At 36.8% G+C, this 18478-nt stretch overlaps 1 protein-coding gene across 5 annotated transcripts; it reads left to right on the top strand.

Annotated features, from left to right (window-relative positions):
• Nucleotides 1-174: 174 nt before the first annotated feature.
• LOC122768231 (beta-parvin-like) lies at nt 175-18416 on the top strand. 5 transcript variants are annotated; one of them, XM_044024063.1, is made up of 13 exons: nt 175-436; nt 8606-8695; nt 9127-9197; nt 9326-9428; nt 11597-11737; nt 12398-12513; nt 12828-12886; nt 13024-13043; nt 13866-13927; nt 14017-14085; nt 14189-14290; nt 14382-14454; nt 15982-18416. In XM_044024063.1, the coding sequence occupies exons 1-13, from the start codon at nt 316-318 to the stop codon at nt 16056-16058; spliced, it is 1104 nt and encodes a 367-aa protein (XP_043879998.1). In that variant the 5' UTR covers nt 175-315; the 3' UTR covers nt 16059-18416. The 5 variants fall into 5 exon arrangements, with proteins under 5 accessions (XP_043879998.1, XP_043879997.1, XP_043880001.1 ...); XM_044024062.1 differs by having other exon boundaries at nt 176-436; nt 13863-13927; XM_044024066.1 differs by lacking the exon at nt 175-436 and adding an exon at nt 4365-4422 and having other exon boundaries at nt 13863-13927.
• The last annotated feature ends 62 nt before the right edge of the window (nt 18417-18478 follow it).

Raw genomic sequence — 18478 nt, 5'->3', positions numbered from 1 at the left:
ACATGCATGTACTGCGAATTCCAATAATAAACAAAAACATCAGAAACAGTCCGGCCACTGGGTGTCGCTGTAATGTGAATCGTCGGTATAAACCGTGGAGCAAATGAAGACTCCGCATGTCACACAGTCATCATTTTCTTTTTTCTCAATTTCTTTTTTAACCTCTTCTCTGTGGTTGTTGTTTCACACACTGCAGCTCTAAATTTGAGCTGGTGTCCCCACAGTGACTGGAGTTTCCCTCCTGCTCCTAAATGCATCACCAGAAGGAGGAGGAGTGACTGAACGGTAACACGCGCGCGTGCGGAGTCACCCTGAATGATGTCCGGAGCCACCACCAAATCTACCACTCCTCACTGCGTTAAAATGAAAAAGGACGAATCTTCTTTTTTGGGGAAATTAGGAGGAACCTTGGTGAGGAAGAAGAAGTCTAAAGAAGGTGAGTGAGTAGAGAGAAGAAAGATGTCCTTTGTTTTGTCGCTGTGTGTGTGAGAGTGTGTGTTTCTGTCCATGGTGCTGCAGTTCAGTATGAGCACACAGCCTTTCCTTTACTCAAGTGAATTATGTTTGTTATTCTGATACAATCTGGTTCACTGTGCTATGAAATCGTGAAGGTTTAATTTAGTAATACATTTTGAAAATGATTGTTGTGTTGTGCAAGGAAAAATGGGATCATATTACTTGGAGACAGAGACCAGAAACCAGAGTAGAACACATATTACAAATAATACAAATGAACCCTGACCCTTGCGTTTTTAGACACATACTGTAGGTATAGGTACAAATGATTCTGGCATCGTCTAACAACATGTCTGACTTTTGAACAGACTATATGAGACAGGATAGGAATTCTTAATTCATCATCACAAGGACAACACATAAGAAAGTGTGATCGCACCCAATATCTTTAAATCCAGGATGAAGTAGCAGATCTGAACTAAAGACCCCTGACTTCTTGATAAGTTGGCTATAATGTAATAGTCAGCACAGCTTGTTTTGAATATACAGTATATACTTGTAATTTTGGTTATTAAGAAGATGTCTTCAGGCCATTTGCCTTCAATTCTAGCCAGTAACTCCTAGTTGTCTTCATGATGTCATCACTCTCTTTAGTGCAAAGAGAACTGTGTGATTCACACGTTAGGAAAGTTGTCTTATTTACCCTCTTCTTTGATGTGTTAAGCAGATGATTCCACAGCTGTATCATTTCACATTTACACCAAATTGGTACAGAAAACCAACCTGTATCACTTTGAACAGCTCAAACAGGAGGAAATGTATGGAGTCCTAAAGCATATTTGCATATATATTCATTTTGTGATACAACTGTTATGGCCTAGTTTAGTTTTTATTTGTTTGATAATAAATGTAGAGACCAGACAAAGCCTCAGCCTCAACAGTTCCACGGGTTTCTAACATGAGGTCATGAACATAAATAGATCATACAGTCACTGACTGTTGATGGGAATGCAAGGTTATGAAGAAGATAAAGGTCTAAGAGGACTACTCTGCTGCTTTTGTTGGCCTATTTTGTCCAGATATAAACACTAAAGGTTTTTTTTCCCAGTAAACACAAACTTCCAATTGACCAAACTATTTTCTGCCCTCACACATGCCTGTGACTGTCTGTTAAACAGACAGCTGCAAGGTTTAACGCCCCAGTGTGTGAGTGTGTTACCTCTTTTCTGGCAAACGCCAGCCTCGTCAGGACCAGACCATGTTTGGTCATGGAGACCAAAACATGGTCCTAATGAGGCAGAACCTCAACTGGTCAAGTTAAGGCAAGTTGTGAATTGTGGTTAGACCAAGGTTAGGTTTAGGCTTTAACTGGGTTAGGGATAATGCTTTGGTTAGGCTGGAAGTCAGTGCAGTGTCCTTAAAAGGATAACTGCACAAACCTGTGTGTGTGTCTGTAAGATCACCATCATTATTTTGGAGCCATATTCATCCATATTTGTATTGTAATAATTGATCAAATCTTATTGCAGTAAAGGTTTGTTTAAAACTGTGATTAGATTTTGTGGGAATGTTTATTCAATGATGCACAAAACGTAAAAAAACAACAACCAAAAAACAGTATATTTACTATTACTAATAGTCTGGTGTGAGCTGAAGTTCAGTTAAACTCTGTGTCAGGCTGAGTTTTGGGGGGGAGTATGTAAAATGTAATCTGTTGTTTTGTTCACTCTGGGCAATTTCAGTATTTTTACTGACTTAATGATACAGAAAAAAATACAGCTGTACAATAATGTGACACAGACATTATCTGGACTTAACTCACCAAATCTTGTGTGGCATGAATTTAGTATATCATGAGGTTATGTTTTGTACTGTCAAGCCTTGCTAAGAGATTAGTTAATAATTGTTAGCGTCAGCCTGATAGACACAGCTCTCTCCAGACAGTTAAAGGTCCTATGTAACATTTAGGAAGCTATAATGGCAAAATCGAATAAGTCACAAATAAAATAGTATAATATAATAAGCCTTTTACATGTTCTTAAGGTATGCTCCTGCAGCAGCCTGAGCAGAAAAAAAACATGCAAATGAAGGAGAACAATATTCTTTCTGAGAAGTGAATGCCACCATAATTCCCTGATTTCTTTCAAGTTTTCCCTGACACCATTAGCTGTCACCCTTTCTTATACAATTTTTAATACTAAAGATCTTAATCTTCTCTTAGGCATAAATCAGCCAGTCAGTCAAATTAGCTGCAGCCCGTGTTCACCATTAATCATCGTAAAATATAATGTAACCATCATGCTGCTAAGATCAGAAAAAACATTGTGTAGATATAACAGTGATAAGAGATAAATCAGGAGTTCTTCTTTTCTTGTACAAATCTTAATTTGTCAGACCAATACCGGAAATGAATTGCTCTCGTTGTGATCCCCAGATTTTAATTTTGCCAATTTACATGGCATGATGATAATTTAGTGTTGATGGACAGGACCTTATCCAACATGACCTCAGTGTCAAAGTGGATTTAAACACTGATGAAACACAGGTCAGAGACAATCTAATAATTGTGGGATTAGAGTGCACAGTAGCATAAGACAGTAGTAGGAAGTCAGTGCTGCTGATGGAGCATAGTGTGTGGCCTCACATGCAGCTGTTGTTGTGCTTCCTGTTAGTCCTGGGTGTGGTCTTTTATACTCGTTGAAGGGGAACACTCAACAGAGGTGAGTTGTCACTGGAAAAGTTGCTTCACTTTGAGAAGGAACTCTGTCAAGGTCCTCGTAACTACACATTTAGCAGTAAGAGCTGGTAATATTTTTTGGGAGGGGGCGAAATACACTGATGTAATTACATCACATGAGTGTATTTACTTAAATTAAAATACTGTGATTGCGTTTGCACGTTTCCACAAAAAATATAATTTCCACATTAAAATTAAAGTTTTGAAAAACTCAGGAATCTGTTTGAGCCCAACTATCAGACCATCAGTCCAAAACCTATACAGTCTTATTATTTGCTATCATATATGACAGTGGTTCCTAAACGTTTTTATATCGGAAGCCACTTTTAAACAAGAGCACAACATTTCTGACTGTTTCTGCCATTTCTGTTATAGACTTACAGACTTGTTTTGAATAAGTTAATCATACATTTCATACAAGAGATATATGTTTGAAAGATGAATCAAAAGATATAAATCTTTTTGCATTATAAAGTAAAAAGCTGGAGAACATTAATCAAATGTCTACATTTTGGAAATGTTTACAACAATATCTTTAGTGTTTATTTTTTTTCTGTTTTCTGTGACTCTTCTCTTCTTTCACCTCCCTCTCTTTTTCTCTCAACAATAAGTGGCTCCCTCAACTCTCTCACACTAGTGTGGGATCATTAATTTCCCATTTTATTTTTAGAGTGAACTGTGCATTTATATTTAATAAAGAGAGTATATGGCCAGGAAGTGTCTCAACTCTCAGCAAATACATTTGTAAATGTAAATTTATATTGCAGAGTATATATTTTACTCACTGACTGTATAATATTTGCTTTGTTCATTAAAAATGAACATTTCTTAAAAATTCGTGAAAGTCTCTGTGAGCTGCCACTAACCTTTAGTAAAATAAAATCGAAACAAGTATAATAATCTAAACTTGTTGTTTCAGGAATGGGATGACACATGTTTCTCAAGGTTTTCATCAATGTACAATAGACCCTGTCATGAGCCTGGCTCTGTACTGTATACCCTGATAAACTAGGAAGTATGTGTTTCTCTGACAAGACACAAGTCTCTCGGTCAGCAAAAGCAGGGCTGGGATGATAATGCGGAAAAAAACGAAATTTTGCCAGAAAAGGAGTGAGAGGATGAGTGTCAGTCACACCCATGATGTATTATCATAGTGTAAACAGTAATCACCCTCTGAAAATACAAAGTATAACTCAAGAAGTGGTTCTGTTGGAGGTTGGCTGATAATAGTAAGTCATGTGTATTTATTTTTCTCTGTTTTACTCTCTTTACCTTTCTTATTGTTGCTGCCTTTGACTCACTGTGGTGAGTTATTGCTTGGTACAGTGTATAATATGTTGTTATGATGCAACTGATACTAATATTTAAAGGTTTTTAGAACATCGTCATGCAAATACAAATATTATTTGTACAAATATAATAATACAAATATATTATTATTCAAATTAATCTGTTGAATGGAATAGAAAACTAAATCACATAACACAATAACCATCATTTCCATCCACAATGGTTTTCAGTTCACAATTTTGCACAAATAGCAGTTAAAGTCTAACTGGAAAAATGCTCCAAATGTGTCACCATTCTTAAAGAAAACATTTCTGCACATTTTTGACAATTTTAATTGGACTCTTTTGCTCGTGCTTTGTATTTATGTAAAACTATATACTATAAATTTAAAATTCCTCTTTCCTTTCAATTAAAGGAGAAATCAGAGTTTAAATCTGTCCTTCTAGGGATCCAAGGTGCCTAATGTTTTAGGTTAGACCAGGGGTGTCAAACTCAATCGTCACACAAGGGACCAAAATTGAAAACATGGTATAAGTCATGGGCCGAATGTATAAGTCATATAAGTCATGGGCCAAACAGGTTTAACATCTAAAACTGGCTATGTTTTTATCAGAAATATTCATTGAAACAGCCAGACCACAATAGGTTTTTCTAGAAGAAATCAGCATATTTCAAATATGAACAAACTGGTTTGATTTCAGGAGGAAGAAAAGCAGAAAACAAAGTGCTGACCATTGATTACTGGGAGGAGGGGTTGGTACTGACAGGTCTTGACCTGCAGGGCAGCTTCTGCAGTGCATTATGGGATTTGTAGTATGAATGGCGTGTGTGCTATTTCATGCCAGGCCGTTAAAAATAGACAAATAAAATTATTTTGTGGACCAGATATAATTATATTGAGCGACCATTGAAACCATAGTAGAGAGTTGGAAAAAACAGAACAACAACAACATAACATTATACTGTGTATAAATATAAAAAGTACTGAGGTGTTATAATTAAATAGTGTCATGTGACATGGTTATGCATGGAGTTCCTGTAGAACAGACTCGGTGACACTGTCATGTCCTGGCGTCTGTTAATCACCAGTGCTTGTGTTGGTCTAAATAACTAGAGCTATATTTAAGGTCCACTCTGTCTCCTCCATACTGCAACATTATTTATATCCTCCCCTTCATACCACTATATACCAAGAGAAAGTAAAGCAAACAAGAAAATGTCGATTTCAATCTGTTTTACTCCCGTTTGTTTACGATGTGGTCTGATTATACTAAGAGCATTTCCCCTCTTAAATAATCGCTGTGTCCTTACATATGGAAGTTTTTACATGAATTTGCACTAAAGTGGACATTAGCTCGACTAACTTTTCCCGACTGCAGGCTTTGCATTAAATTAATGAATTAATGTTCTTCTGGAAACAGTGAGCCACAGAATGAGTGATTGTATCTGCTGCAGCAAAGGCTCCAGTCATAGGCGGAATCTGTTCTCTCTCGTTGCTGTGAATATACTAGATTGCATCTGATTTTTAACAGTCTCTTGTGATTATGAGGACAACATTATGCTATAAAACAGGAGGTTAAATACACTTTCAAGTCAAAATAATAATGATAACTAATGGACACTGTACCTGTACCCATAGGTCAGTGAAGTCTACCGCATGTGTCCTGGTAATATCTTCTTCCTGTCACAAGCACACACATGTAAACACATACACTCACAAACCTCCCAGAGTCTCCAGTAACTGGACCGCAGCGGTGGGGTGGAGGGTTGTGACAGAAATAAACACGTGACGATGCCCCTGCCACTGTTCAGCCCCAGCCGACTCTGATTCACACACACACACACTCACATTCAGCGTACATACATATATACACCCCGTTTTCTACCTTTGCTCTCTGCCATTGGGGGAATCTGCAGGTTTATAGCTGAATCATGTCGGGTCTGCTCTGTGGGACCAAGAAAAAGAAACCAGGTAGTATTGTTTTAATGTGTGACCTTTTTAGTGAACCTGGATGTGGAAATTAGGAAGTGGGACCTGTTACCTTAGTGCACTGTGGGTGGAAGTGTGCTAGTTAGTGTGATATCAAGTTTAGAACTGACTGGTTGTTTTGTTACATTTATGAACTTTTCCGTGAAAGTATTTTTTTTTTCTCTATATCACCCTGCATAGATCTGTCGCAGTATTTCAGTGATATGGTTTAATTTATACTTGACTGTGTGAAGTGCCAAAACTCTGTGCTGCCTGCAGTACAAAGCAGCAGTAATGCAGTCAGATGGACATTGAGGGAGGAAACAGTGTAATTATGATGAAATGCAGCAGGCCAGCAGTGTAATTACAGTTCAAACTGCTGATCTGTTATGAGATCCAGTGCTTCAGAAGCCGGAATCAGATAGTAAACCTGTGGGGACCTCGTCTTCGAGCTTTGTACTTGTACTCTAAACTCTTTCATTATATTCTCGATCTGAAAAAATGGACTACGCATTTAATTTGGAAAAAGCACACAAATACAGCCATTGTTCTTATCCCTTGCATGTTCTCCCTGGCTTTTAAAATCTCAGGTCAATGAAATGACAGATTTGAGACGATTGATTGTGGTGGTGGAGGTCTTGCAAATTGAAATGGTGGATGATAAAAGCTCTGTTGCCATTAGAGGAAGAAAGCCTTTAAATCCCTGGAGTATCCGTCTAGTCAGAAGCGAAAGCACCTCAGCAATAATTGACTTTGTTCAAAGATAGATTGTGTGTATTTGTAGTGTGTGTATTTTCTCTTTTTAAATGAGCTGTAGTCATACAAAATTGTGATTCCAACCATAGTTTAAGAATATTTACATATATTAACCTAGAAAAATTACAAAAACAAGTAAAACTTGGTAAGTGTGAGGAAATAAATTGTGATAGAGAGGATATATCATGGTAATACCATTGTAGTTCTAATGCAGTTTCCAGCTTAGTAATAACAGTGGTAACAAGGAGATGGTATAACAATAATACCACGTTATTTTCAAAGTAATATTCAGGTCATAGCATGGATTAATTTCCTTTCTCGACTTGTCCCTAAAATGAATGAAGAAAATGTTAAAAATGTTGATCAGTGTTTTTCGAACCTGGGAATGATGATGTCCTCTTATGTCCACAAACCAAAATATTATCGGGAGCAAAGAAACCAGAAACCAGAAAACAGAAAACACACACTCAAACCTATTCATTGATTATCAAAATCAAGTAATTGGTTCAATCCCATTTAGAAGCTCCATTCTTGAGGCACTTGATTATGTAACTAAGCTGTATGGACACAGTGCTGCCCCTGTAATCCAGTCTGTGTAGGAAAGGGAAGAGTCTCACAGGGCTGGAGGAAAAACAATTGAGGAAGTGGCAGACATATGACAGTTCTGTCAGCAGCTCAGAATCAACACATGGGTTGTTAAGCTTATCCACCAGTGCACCGGTCACACACAGTTCTCCATTATTTTAGACTGGTTCAGACCAAATTTAATATAGAATTGAATTAGTTTACCTAACTTCAATAATTTAATAAGTAAGAGAGACTACACTTTGCACTATAGTGTCTTTTGATTTAAAGATTGTATGCCATGTAGCAATACCACAATAACCTGGTTGAGATGGGGCTGAATGGTTTAAAATTAATCCTAATTTTAATAACTGTAGTGGTATTGGAGTAAAACATTCAATATTTCTTTCTGCAATTAAATGGAGCGGGAGCATAAAACTGAAGAGAATTTAAAGTAAACAACAAACACCTCAGAATTGTTTTGTGTGCAATGCAGAACTTGAATAAAAGTACTTATTTATTCCTCACTGCTGACTGGAAAAAGAAGAAATAAATCAGTGACAGATACACTTTAAGATTTGGTGTTGAAACACTGAAATGCTCATGAAACCTTTCTCTTTGGTCAATTTGAATTTTACTGAATCTAAATACAGCAAAGTGGTGCTTGAATTATTTAAATGGTGTCTCTAATGAGAGAGCAGGTTAAAAGTAAAATTGACTTCAAATCTTCCTCACTGGGCTACAGTATGTGTCAACTGTGTATTTTTCATTTTCTTTGTTTCTATCCACAGTCACAGTCATGGTTTTATTTGGTCTGTTTTTGTTCTGATCAGTGAGTGATCTTCACGAGGAGGGTAAGAATGCCATCAATGCTCCCATGCTTCCCACTGGGACTGACATCCATCCAGAGGACACGCTGCTGGGTGAATACACACATAAAAACACACATGCACACAGGTATAGAAGTCTTTTATTAATCTCTCAAGGTTTTAAAATGATTTTACTTGTTTTTTTCTGATATCTTCACCTGAGACTGAGTTCATATCCGAGGTTACTGAAGTTACAGGGAAATATGAATGTGACATAATGTTGACTAATGGAGACTTTGACAGTAGAGGAGCAGGAAATGAAAGTGGGTGGAGACGCCAATGTCTTCAGCCACCATGTGAATCACTGTGTACATGTGGGTTACATTGAAATTGTGCATTGCGGTTGTATACTTGTATCTACGAGAGACACAATGTTGTGCACAAATAGATGGAAGATAAATGTGCATAGGGTTTGAACAGAAAATATGACTTTGATTGCAAATGTCTACTCGCATGTCCACTGACTGTCTTCTGTCCCTCATCAGAGGACAATGCTGAGAGGGTCATGTTGGACCCAACATCGAGGGAAAATCTTAAGTTCAAAGATTTATTGAAGGTAGAAGGCAATTACATTTTGTGTACATGAATCGTGATATTTCAGTTTAACAAGAGCAATTGGAATCTTAACGACTTACATACGTACATTACAGATAAAGGCTGCATTGTAGTTTGACGTGTTTGCAGGTCTTGATTGACTGGATCAACAGTGAGTTGGAAGAAGACCGGATCATAGTTAAAGACCTGGAGGAGGACTGCTACGATGGACAAGTTCTCCAGAAGTTATTTGGTAAGAAACAGTTTTTTCTTTGGCATCACGTCTTCATCTATGAAACTTGCCATGTACTTCTGTGCCTAGCATTTCATTTCTACTGTGAAAAAGCAACATATATATATATATATTCACTATAGCAACATCAGAAAATTAGACAAATCAGAAACACCTGTGACAGTTACATAATCAGTAATTGATTGTCTAATTGATGGGTTGGTGTATTCTAAACAACTAATTGACCAATAAAGAAAATAATCAACACGTAATCAGTTATGAAAATAATTGTTAGTTGCAGCCCTGTGGATAAGAGTATTGCTCAAGAAAGCAAAGGTAGGTGCATTTCATAATGTTGGATATTTCTCATAATTCCGTCAGTGAAACTTTTCCTGAAGCCTCCTGTTTACTCTCCTGTGTATTCTGACAGAATATAGTTTACAAAATGAGACCATGGTGGAGTTTATATCTGATCTGCTGTTGTTTTTTTCTCTTGTGTCTGAATGTGATGTAAGTCTTATCTTCAAAGCCTGTGAGAAGTAGGCACCTGGAACAAATAAGAGATATCCCTTTATTCATTAACTCTACTCTAACTTCTGGCAAAAACTAATGTGGCATACTTTCTTTCTTATTAAATGAAATACAGACATTCTTATACCAGCAGCAGCTGTCCAGTCTCCCCTGTTATCAATGTGCTGCTTTGTTTGTGAGGGGCTTCCCCCTTGTGTTTGTTAGTTGTTACAACAGGCTGATAAAGTTAACACATCAACAACACTACTTAACCAAACCCCATAATAATTTATTTTTAAACAATCTGCAATAAAACCACCAATAAGAATTAAGTTTATATTCTGTCAGTTGCAATTTTATTTACCTTGTCAATGATGCATTTGTAGATATCAGAATTCTGTTCTTTCATTTTGCAACATTCTCTGTGCAGTCAAATAAGGATTAGAGTAAACTGTTTCGCCTCACCTGAAACACTTAATTGGTATTTATTTAAAACCTACATTTCAGTTCACTTTAAAATCATAGAGCAAAATGTTAGAAGGAACCTGTTTCCTTATGAACCAAAGAGAAAACTCTTGTACACAGAATCTAACTTCAACTCCTCTATTATTTATCTTGACACTGGTTAGTTTCTTGTCCTTCTCTGCTCCCGCGTATAGTCCACTGTGTCAAAACGAGCACAGACAAGAATAATAAACTGTCGCTCTTAAGTGACTCTTTGACGTATTTTCTGTTTTATGTCATAACTTTGATTTATGCATCTTGTTCTTCTCTTTCTTCTGTCTTTGTCTAGTTTTGCTGATGTGTATGCCCCCCCATGTCTCCCTGCTCACAGTACTCTGTGATTCCATCTGTTCATTTTTCTCATGTCACATCATGCCGCTTCCCCCTTGAGTTTGCTCATGCGTCTGTTCCCTCATGTTCCTCTGTGTCTTTTCTCTTTGCATCTGTGTCTCCCCCTATTTATGTCACTTGAAAAAAAGTGTCTTTGTTTTAGCTGCCTGCCTTTGTGTGCTCTATACTAAATCTTTTAGAGGTAACACATAAAATATGACGGATATTTCTTTCATATGTTTGAGAAGTGTCAAGAATTACAATTAGTTGGTTAAATAAAGGTTAAATAACAATAATAGTGTAGACATTTTAAAAACAGATGTGTGATTTTGTGTACTTTTTTTTTGTTTTACCTTTCAAGCCTTTATGTAACCCCACTTTATTGCATCAGTGCCCATTCTGAGTTTCTTTTTTGTTATTAGACCTGTATGTTCCTTTTTTTTTTTTTTTTAAATATAATTTAACCCATTCATATGAGATTTGATATGAGGTTTCTGAAATCCCCTTCGTTGCTTTTCCTCGGTACAAAGTCTTCCGTCTTTGTTGTCTGAAGCCATCACCCTTTTCATATTCAAACTCTTCAGACGTGTAGGCTTAAAGCACTTTTGTCATCATTTTTATGTAAATGAGATTCTGTGCAGTTTATTTCTTTGCCCTTTGCACCTGAAGGGAGCTTCTTATTTCAGAGCAGTTCTCTTCAAAGCACTGACATTTCTTGCTGGTGTGATGTAGTGACATGACACTGCTGCGTGATCATGTCTAAAAATGATCCATGATAGTCTTCAGTGTTTTCTTGTGACACTTTACATTATTTTGTTTCTTCTGTCTCATCTTTCTGTTGACAGAAAAGTTGTCTGGCAGGAAGTTGAATGTGGCTGAGGTGACTCAGTCAGAGATCGGCCAGAAGCAGAAGCTCCAGACAGTTTTGGAGGCTGTGAATGAACTGCTGAGGCCTCATGGCTGGACCAGCGAATGGAGCGTAGACTGTGAGTTTAATGTTGACTCTAGTAATGTGGTTTTATTTTATTTTATCTTTTTATTTAAGCCTTATTTTACCAGGATAATCCCATTGAGAATGCAAATTACTGAATTTCCCATAATATAATTGTGCCATCTTTCTAACATTGTATTGACATGGGATGGTAATTGTGAAATTGGAGGCTTCACAGTTTACTAAATTAAATAATTGATTAATTTATTGAGTTTAGGTCAGTTTAGGTGAAGGCCACCCTATTTAATCCCAGCTTTTCTATTTTGTTTTTTGATGACAATTATGTTTTGTGTATTGTTTTGTCATGATGGACCTATGGAAAAGTACGTGTATAGTTCCATCAACTGTAAGTTAGTATGGAAGAGGAATGAAGTGAACTTTCACTTCTGGCTCATGCTATTTTTATAGTACTACCTTTTGTCAATCACCGTCATCTTCTGTATACAGACTCATTAAAAATGGTAATTTTATAATCTGAAGATGAGTAACTCTAAATCTTGATTTGCATGAACTCATTTGTCATTAACTGCTGAGCTGCATCTTTTCTATTCTTTTGTCTCTTGCAAAGCACAGTTACATTTCACATTTACAAAATTCCTTACACATCATTATGTATAATTTTTTGTGTGAAAGAGCTGATGATTTACTGTTACAGCGATCCATTCAAAGAACCTGGTGGCTATTGTTCATCTGCTGGTGGCGCTCGCGATGCACTTTCAGGCCCCTATCCGACTTCCTGAGCATGTGTCTGTACAGGTGGTCGTGGTCAAGGTAAAACATTCATAATTATTATGTGCACTAATGTTGTATGGTACAGATATGTCTTTATTTATAACCAGGAAATCCTCATTGACATTAAAAGGATTCTGACTATTTGCAGCTTTAACAACATGTAAGAATATAACATGACAAAAACACAATCAGTGAAATTAACTCACTTAAATGGGACATTGAAACAACCTGTATGAAACAAACACAAAACAATCTTCTAAAGCTAACCCATTGTAGTGATAACTTAATGCCTATATTTGATTAGTGTCATCTTTCTGTTCAATAACTGTAGTTATTCTCTGTAATTTGAGCAGAAACGAGAGGGAATCCTGCAGACAGCTCTAGTCTCCAAAGAGCTGACGAGCACCACAGAGTAAGAGCTGACAGCTGTTTCCTATGTGTTAGCAAGTAGTGTCCTGTACATTGACTAACACTGAATCTTGGGAGGCAACACAAACAAACTATTTTTGATCTTTTTTTAAATTCAGTCTTAATTCTTTTGTTTTTCAGGATGATGATGGGACGATTCGGTGAGTCTCAACCACACACGTCTTTGTCCATGTGCTTTAAAGAATATTCAGTAGTAGTTTATATGCATTTGACTTCCCATCGAGTGATAGGTCAGTACCAGACTCAGGGCATTACAAAACCAGAGATGCTACTCCAACATTCCCATCTTAAATATTCAATATTGTCACTGTATGTGCTACTTTGTGATAATTGCAGCTTGACAGTTATAAGTTGGATGAACAAACGGGCCAGGAAAATAACGAAAAAATCAATAATTCTACGGTAAAATAAATCATCCAACACACAAAACAGCAAAAGCCTGGTAACGATCCATTCATTTGAATCAGGTTTTTTTAGTACAGGGCGATATTAAACATGCAGGGCAGTGGTCCCTGAGGACCAGGATTGGGAAACACTGGCTTAATATATTGATTTTGTGCGCGTATATACAGTATTATTACTGTTTAGGAACAAGACTGTCTCAGTTGTATGTGTGCTTTCAGTGTATTTACCATGCAACGACATGGGGCTACATTTTGGAACGTGTTTAGCTTAGCTCACCACCAAGACCAGAGACAGACTTAAAGCTTGATGAAGTTTGAAGTTGATGCGTTTACAATTTTACAATTTAAATGAATAGGTTATTAATATGTAAGCTAGAGAACTGTTGGTGCATGTTTTTCTTAAATTTGTGGACAGAGCTATGTTAGCAACCTGTGGTAGGCTACCCTTTTTTTTTTTAGTTTTTAATGCTAAGCTAAGTTAGCTAAGTTAACACCTTGACAATTCTTAAAAAAAATATATATATAATATTTCTTTTGAATCCCGGCTCTTTACAGCAGAGCGGGACGCCTTCGACACCCTGTTGGATCATGCACCGGATAAACTCAATGTTGTAAAAACGGTAAAAAACACACATGGATTCTATGACCTAGTTGAGTTTTGATTATAATACTGACTTATTTATAACCTTTCTGTCTGTCATGTTACCAGTCACTCATCACATTTGTGAACAAACACCTGAACAAGCTGAACCTGGAAGTTACTGAGCTGGAATCTCAGGTACAAGAATTAATGTTTTATTTAAAGGCTTGTGCTGTCACTGATATAACTTTGACCCTCGTGCCATTTGCGTGGCCAACTTCTCTCTTCTGTGTGTTTCCAGTTTGCTGATGGGGTGTACCTGATATTACTGATGGGGTTGCTGGAAAACTACTTTGTCCCTCTGTACAACTTCTTCCTCACCCCTGAGAGCTTTGAACAGAAGGTGATTTCCCCGTCGTTCAGTAAAATATGTTGGTCAAAATGGATTTTTATCAGTTTGACAGAATATTTATTTTGAGCTTTTTCCTCCCCAGGTCCACAATGTGGCATTTGCCTTTGAGCTGATGCAGGACGGAGGCCTGAAGAAACCCAAAGCCAGACCAGAAGGTATTTACATGACCGAGATATACTAAATCTGATACAAAACTTATAATATCTAAATATTTCCAGACAAGACTTCATGGAAACTAACAGAGATTTATTAGTCTCCTTCTGATCAAGGCAATGACACACAGTAGCAGTCATTTTAAAGGTTGTCCAGTAGATGGAAACCTTACCTAACCTTTACACTCTAAACTGGATAAATGGTGCTGAGTTTATTCAGCCTTCACCTCCACTTGTCGGTGGAGGTGAAGGTTGTTCCATTTATATATAACACATGGACTTCTTGTGATGTTTGCCATAATGATAATCACAGTTATAGTTAATAACACTTGTTCTCTCAAGTGTTTTCAAGGAAGGATATAGTTCATCTTGTGATATTGCGCTGTTTGACATTTTATTTTCCATATTTTCTATGCCATGCTTTTATATCAACTTTTATTTATGTAATTAATTATGTGTTTAGCTGTACAAATAGTACAGTACTTCAGTAACTGAAGTCATTACACTTATTTATAGTTTCATACCTATAAAGTAAAATGTGTATATTGTGATTAACATTGTGTGCATCTGTGGGTTCATTACAAATGAAAGCAGAGATCCCTAGATGATAAAGCACAGTTATAACAAAGGGTGGCTATATTAAAATTGACCTAAATTAAATGATAAATTACAATAAGAAGGCACTCGGTTAAAAAAATAAAAAAAAACTGCTGTGTTTTTATACCTTAAATCTCTACTGGTAAGACGTAATACATCATATGTTAATTATATGTAAATCCTTGGGAACTATTTTTGAACAAACTCTGTGTCATTTTCAGACTTACAAATAGCATTTTATTTATTCTCTCCCTCTCTCTCATACACCCCTGCTCTGTCTCCTCTGTCCCTCTTTCTCTCCCCTCCTCTTTCCTGTCCCCCATATTTCCTTGTGCCATTTTTAACTTTTTGGTTTCATTGTGGAGCCTTAGTCTGTTCTAGGTTGCCTATTTGTATTGTTTGTGTATTTGTTGCAGGGTTTCATTGTTGATATGTTGATTTGTTGTCCCCATCTCTCCTTATTAGTCCCCCTCTTATTTTTCTTTCCCCCTCTCTGTCCCCCCAACTGTCTTCTGTCCCCTATTTCCCTCTCACCCCAACCTGCTGTGGCAGATGCTGCAAATCTTTAAGTCTGGTTCTGGTGCCTAGTGTTTGCTTGTTGTGTGAATGTTGGGCTTTTTCCTTTCTTTCCTTACCAGGAAAAATGCCTTGTAATATTTGATTTATCTAGCACTTTTACAAGCACTGTTAGATAAACAAAGTGTATTGTTGTTATGATTATTATTATTTTGTTGGAAAGTAGTCCAACAGCAATAATAAAAGAGGCTGCTTTGTATTGTAAATTAGATTTTACTTTTGTGACCCAGTTTTCCAAGGACCCAATTTTGTATCATGTGAAAGGTCTAAATATTCTTCCAGAAACTTCCTCAAAGCATTTAAAGTTTGGCAAACCTGAATAAGCTCTGTTTTTTTTTTCCACTCTTTGTTTTATAGATGTCGTCAACCTGAACCTCAAGTCCACGCTCCGGGTTCTGTACAACCTGTTTACCAACTACAAAAACTCTGAGTGAACTTTTGCAGTTCCAGCTGCTGATATTACTCTGAACACTGTCTTGTGCCTCTGCTGATATTATGCTTTACAGTATGTCTGGACACTGGAGGAGAAGAACTAGGACTGAAGTCATAATGTGCCATAATATGCCACAAAAGAGTGTATTTATTCCATCTTTAATTACAGGAAACCCAGCAAAATGAAACAAGGGCAAAAGTTTAAAACTGGAATCATTTGTCTCAACTTCAGTTGCGTATCCTCCAGATTATTTAAGAAAGTTAAAAATGCAATTATATATATATTATATAGTGTCTAAAATGCTTTGTATACATATTCAAAGAATGGATTACATTTCGGGACATAATATCAATTTACTCTCTTTCATCTCTTTTTGAAAGTAACAAAAACACACCACTAAAGCTTTCACAACACTTCAAATCTAATTTGTTATATCTGCACAACAAAAACCTTTGTCATTGTCCACATGGGACACTGTCCTAACAAATAACAAAAATAATCTAGTCCTGCAATATAACGGAACATTACAACTGACGGATGTGCAGTATAATGGCGTTTGTCAGTAGTAATACTAGAGTTTCTGAGTCATATGATTTAAAAATGGAAATATTTAAAACTGAGTTCAAGACAGAGGATTTTGTCTCAATACTGAATATAATGTTTCAGACTAATGACCTGACTTGATTAATACAGGAACTAAATCTGCATTTTGACTCGAGTTGAGATTAATTTGAGCTCCTTGAGGATAATTCCTGTTGTTTGTTTATGATTTTTAAAACACTGCGTTGTCATCATTATGCTACCTTTGCTTTTTTTTACACTCCACCAAACAAAATCAGTGTAATGCAGCATCTACTGTATGTGTAATTTTTAGAAAGCATGCTGATGCTCTGGAATAGTAAGTGTAACACTGCAGTGGTTTGGTTCCATGGCCTCTTAAAAGCAGAACAACAATAGTATAGCTCCACTCTGACTTTGTATCGTCCGTTCAAAGTAGCAAGGCTCAATAATGGCGCAGCATTCTTGTATTTAACGGACTCTATAAAAAGGATTAATGAGACTGAGCTAGAGAGTGAGATTAAGGGACAGTGCAGTGAGTCAAAGCCAGGGATTGAGTGAATTTTTTTTTTTTATATAACATTTTTATCTTCTGATAATATACCTGGGGCAGTGGTGTGATGGCTCATATTGTTACTTCACAGTAAGAAGGTCACTGATTTTGGATCCTTGTTTGACCAACCAACCGAAATTGATATCTACGCCTCTACCACCTGTAGGTGTTTCGGCTGAGGGCTTTTCTGTGTGTGCATGGGTTTTCTCCAGGTAATCTGACTTCCTCCCACAGTCCAAAGAAAGGCAGATGAGGGATTTGTATAAGGGACATTCTAAATTGACCATAGGAATGAATGTGGGAGTGAATAGTTGTTTGTTGAAAATGATGAATAAATGACTGTTGCTTTCACCTGGGTCAGTACTTTTATTCTACTATAGACATACAGGAAAATGTAAAAATGACTCTTATTATGACTCTTATTTAGTCCCAAGAAGTATTTGGTCAATAGGACGCATTATGATGACATAAAAGTACATGTCATGACATGTCAAATGCATTTCCATTCTAATCAATAATAATATAACTTTTGTAAACAAAAAAGAAAGTAGCCATGATATAGCATTCAGTCGCAACAGCAGAAACTTTGAACCAGCAACAATGTTAACTAATCTAATTTGAGACTTAGAATATCTTTCTTTTCATCAAAGATACAAAAGTTATAGTTTAAACATTGGCCTTACAAAGAACGGCTTCAAACGTCCCCCAAATCCTCAACAAACAAATTAAAGTGCATTTGACTGGTCCACACTGGCCCACAGTAAACCCACGGCCCCACACACTGCTACAAAATCCTTTAAGAAGTGTGAACAAGTGTGGTCTATAACAGAACATATGAAGAATGCTTTGGTTATTCTTGTCATAGCTGTGGGATTTAAACTATAATCACCTCTTGAAGTAACTGTGACCAACTACCATTTATCCTGAACGACCACATTATAGGCCACGTTTACAAGCTGCTGCTGTTCACTTTAGCTTTAAGTGCAGCGTGCTGTCACAGTCCATGGAGAGCAGCAGTTAGATTATCCTTACTGACCGTCCTTTCACATACTCTACTTGAAGTCCCTCAGGAAGCCTGGGCCCACAGTGCCATCTTGAGACCTGCTAACATGTAAAAATGTATGTATTTTAGAGCCAATCTGAATTAATAAGAGTGGAAAAGTCAATCGAGACTGTGTCTGCAGTGAATTGGTCACCTCTGCTCATTTTCTCATCTTGCCTATCAAAAAATAAATACCTGGGATCAAACCGAGCATGAGAGTTTCATTTTATCTTTTACTTGCTTGATAGATTCAGACAGGTTAGATTTG

The sequence above is a fragment of the Solea senegalensis genome, linkage group LG4 (assembly GCF_019176455.1).
Source record: "Solea senegalensis isolate Sse05_10M linkage group LG4, IFAPA_SoseM_1, whole genome shotgun sequence".
In the NCBI taxonomy this organism is placed as follows: Eukaryota; Metazoa; Chordata; class Actinopteri; order Pleuronectiformes; family Soleidae; genus Solea; species Solea senegalensis.
The sequence above is the reverse complement of the archived record's forward strand: the minus strand, read 5'-3'. Positions and strand labels throughout refer to the sequence as shown.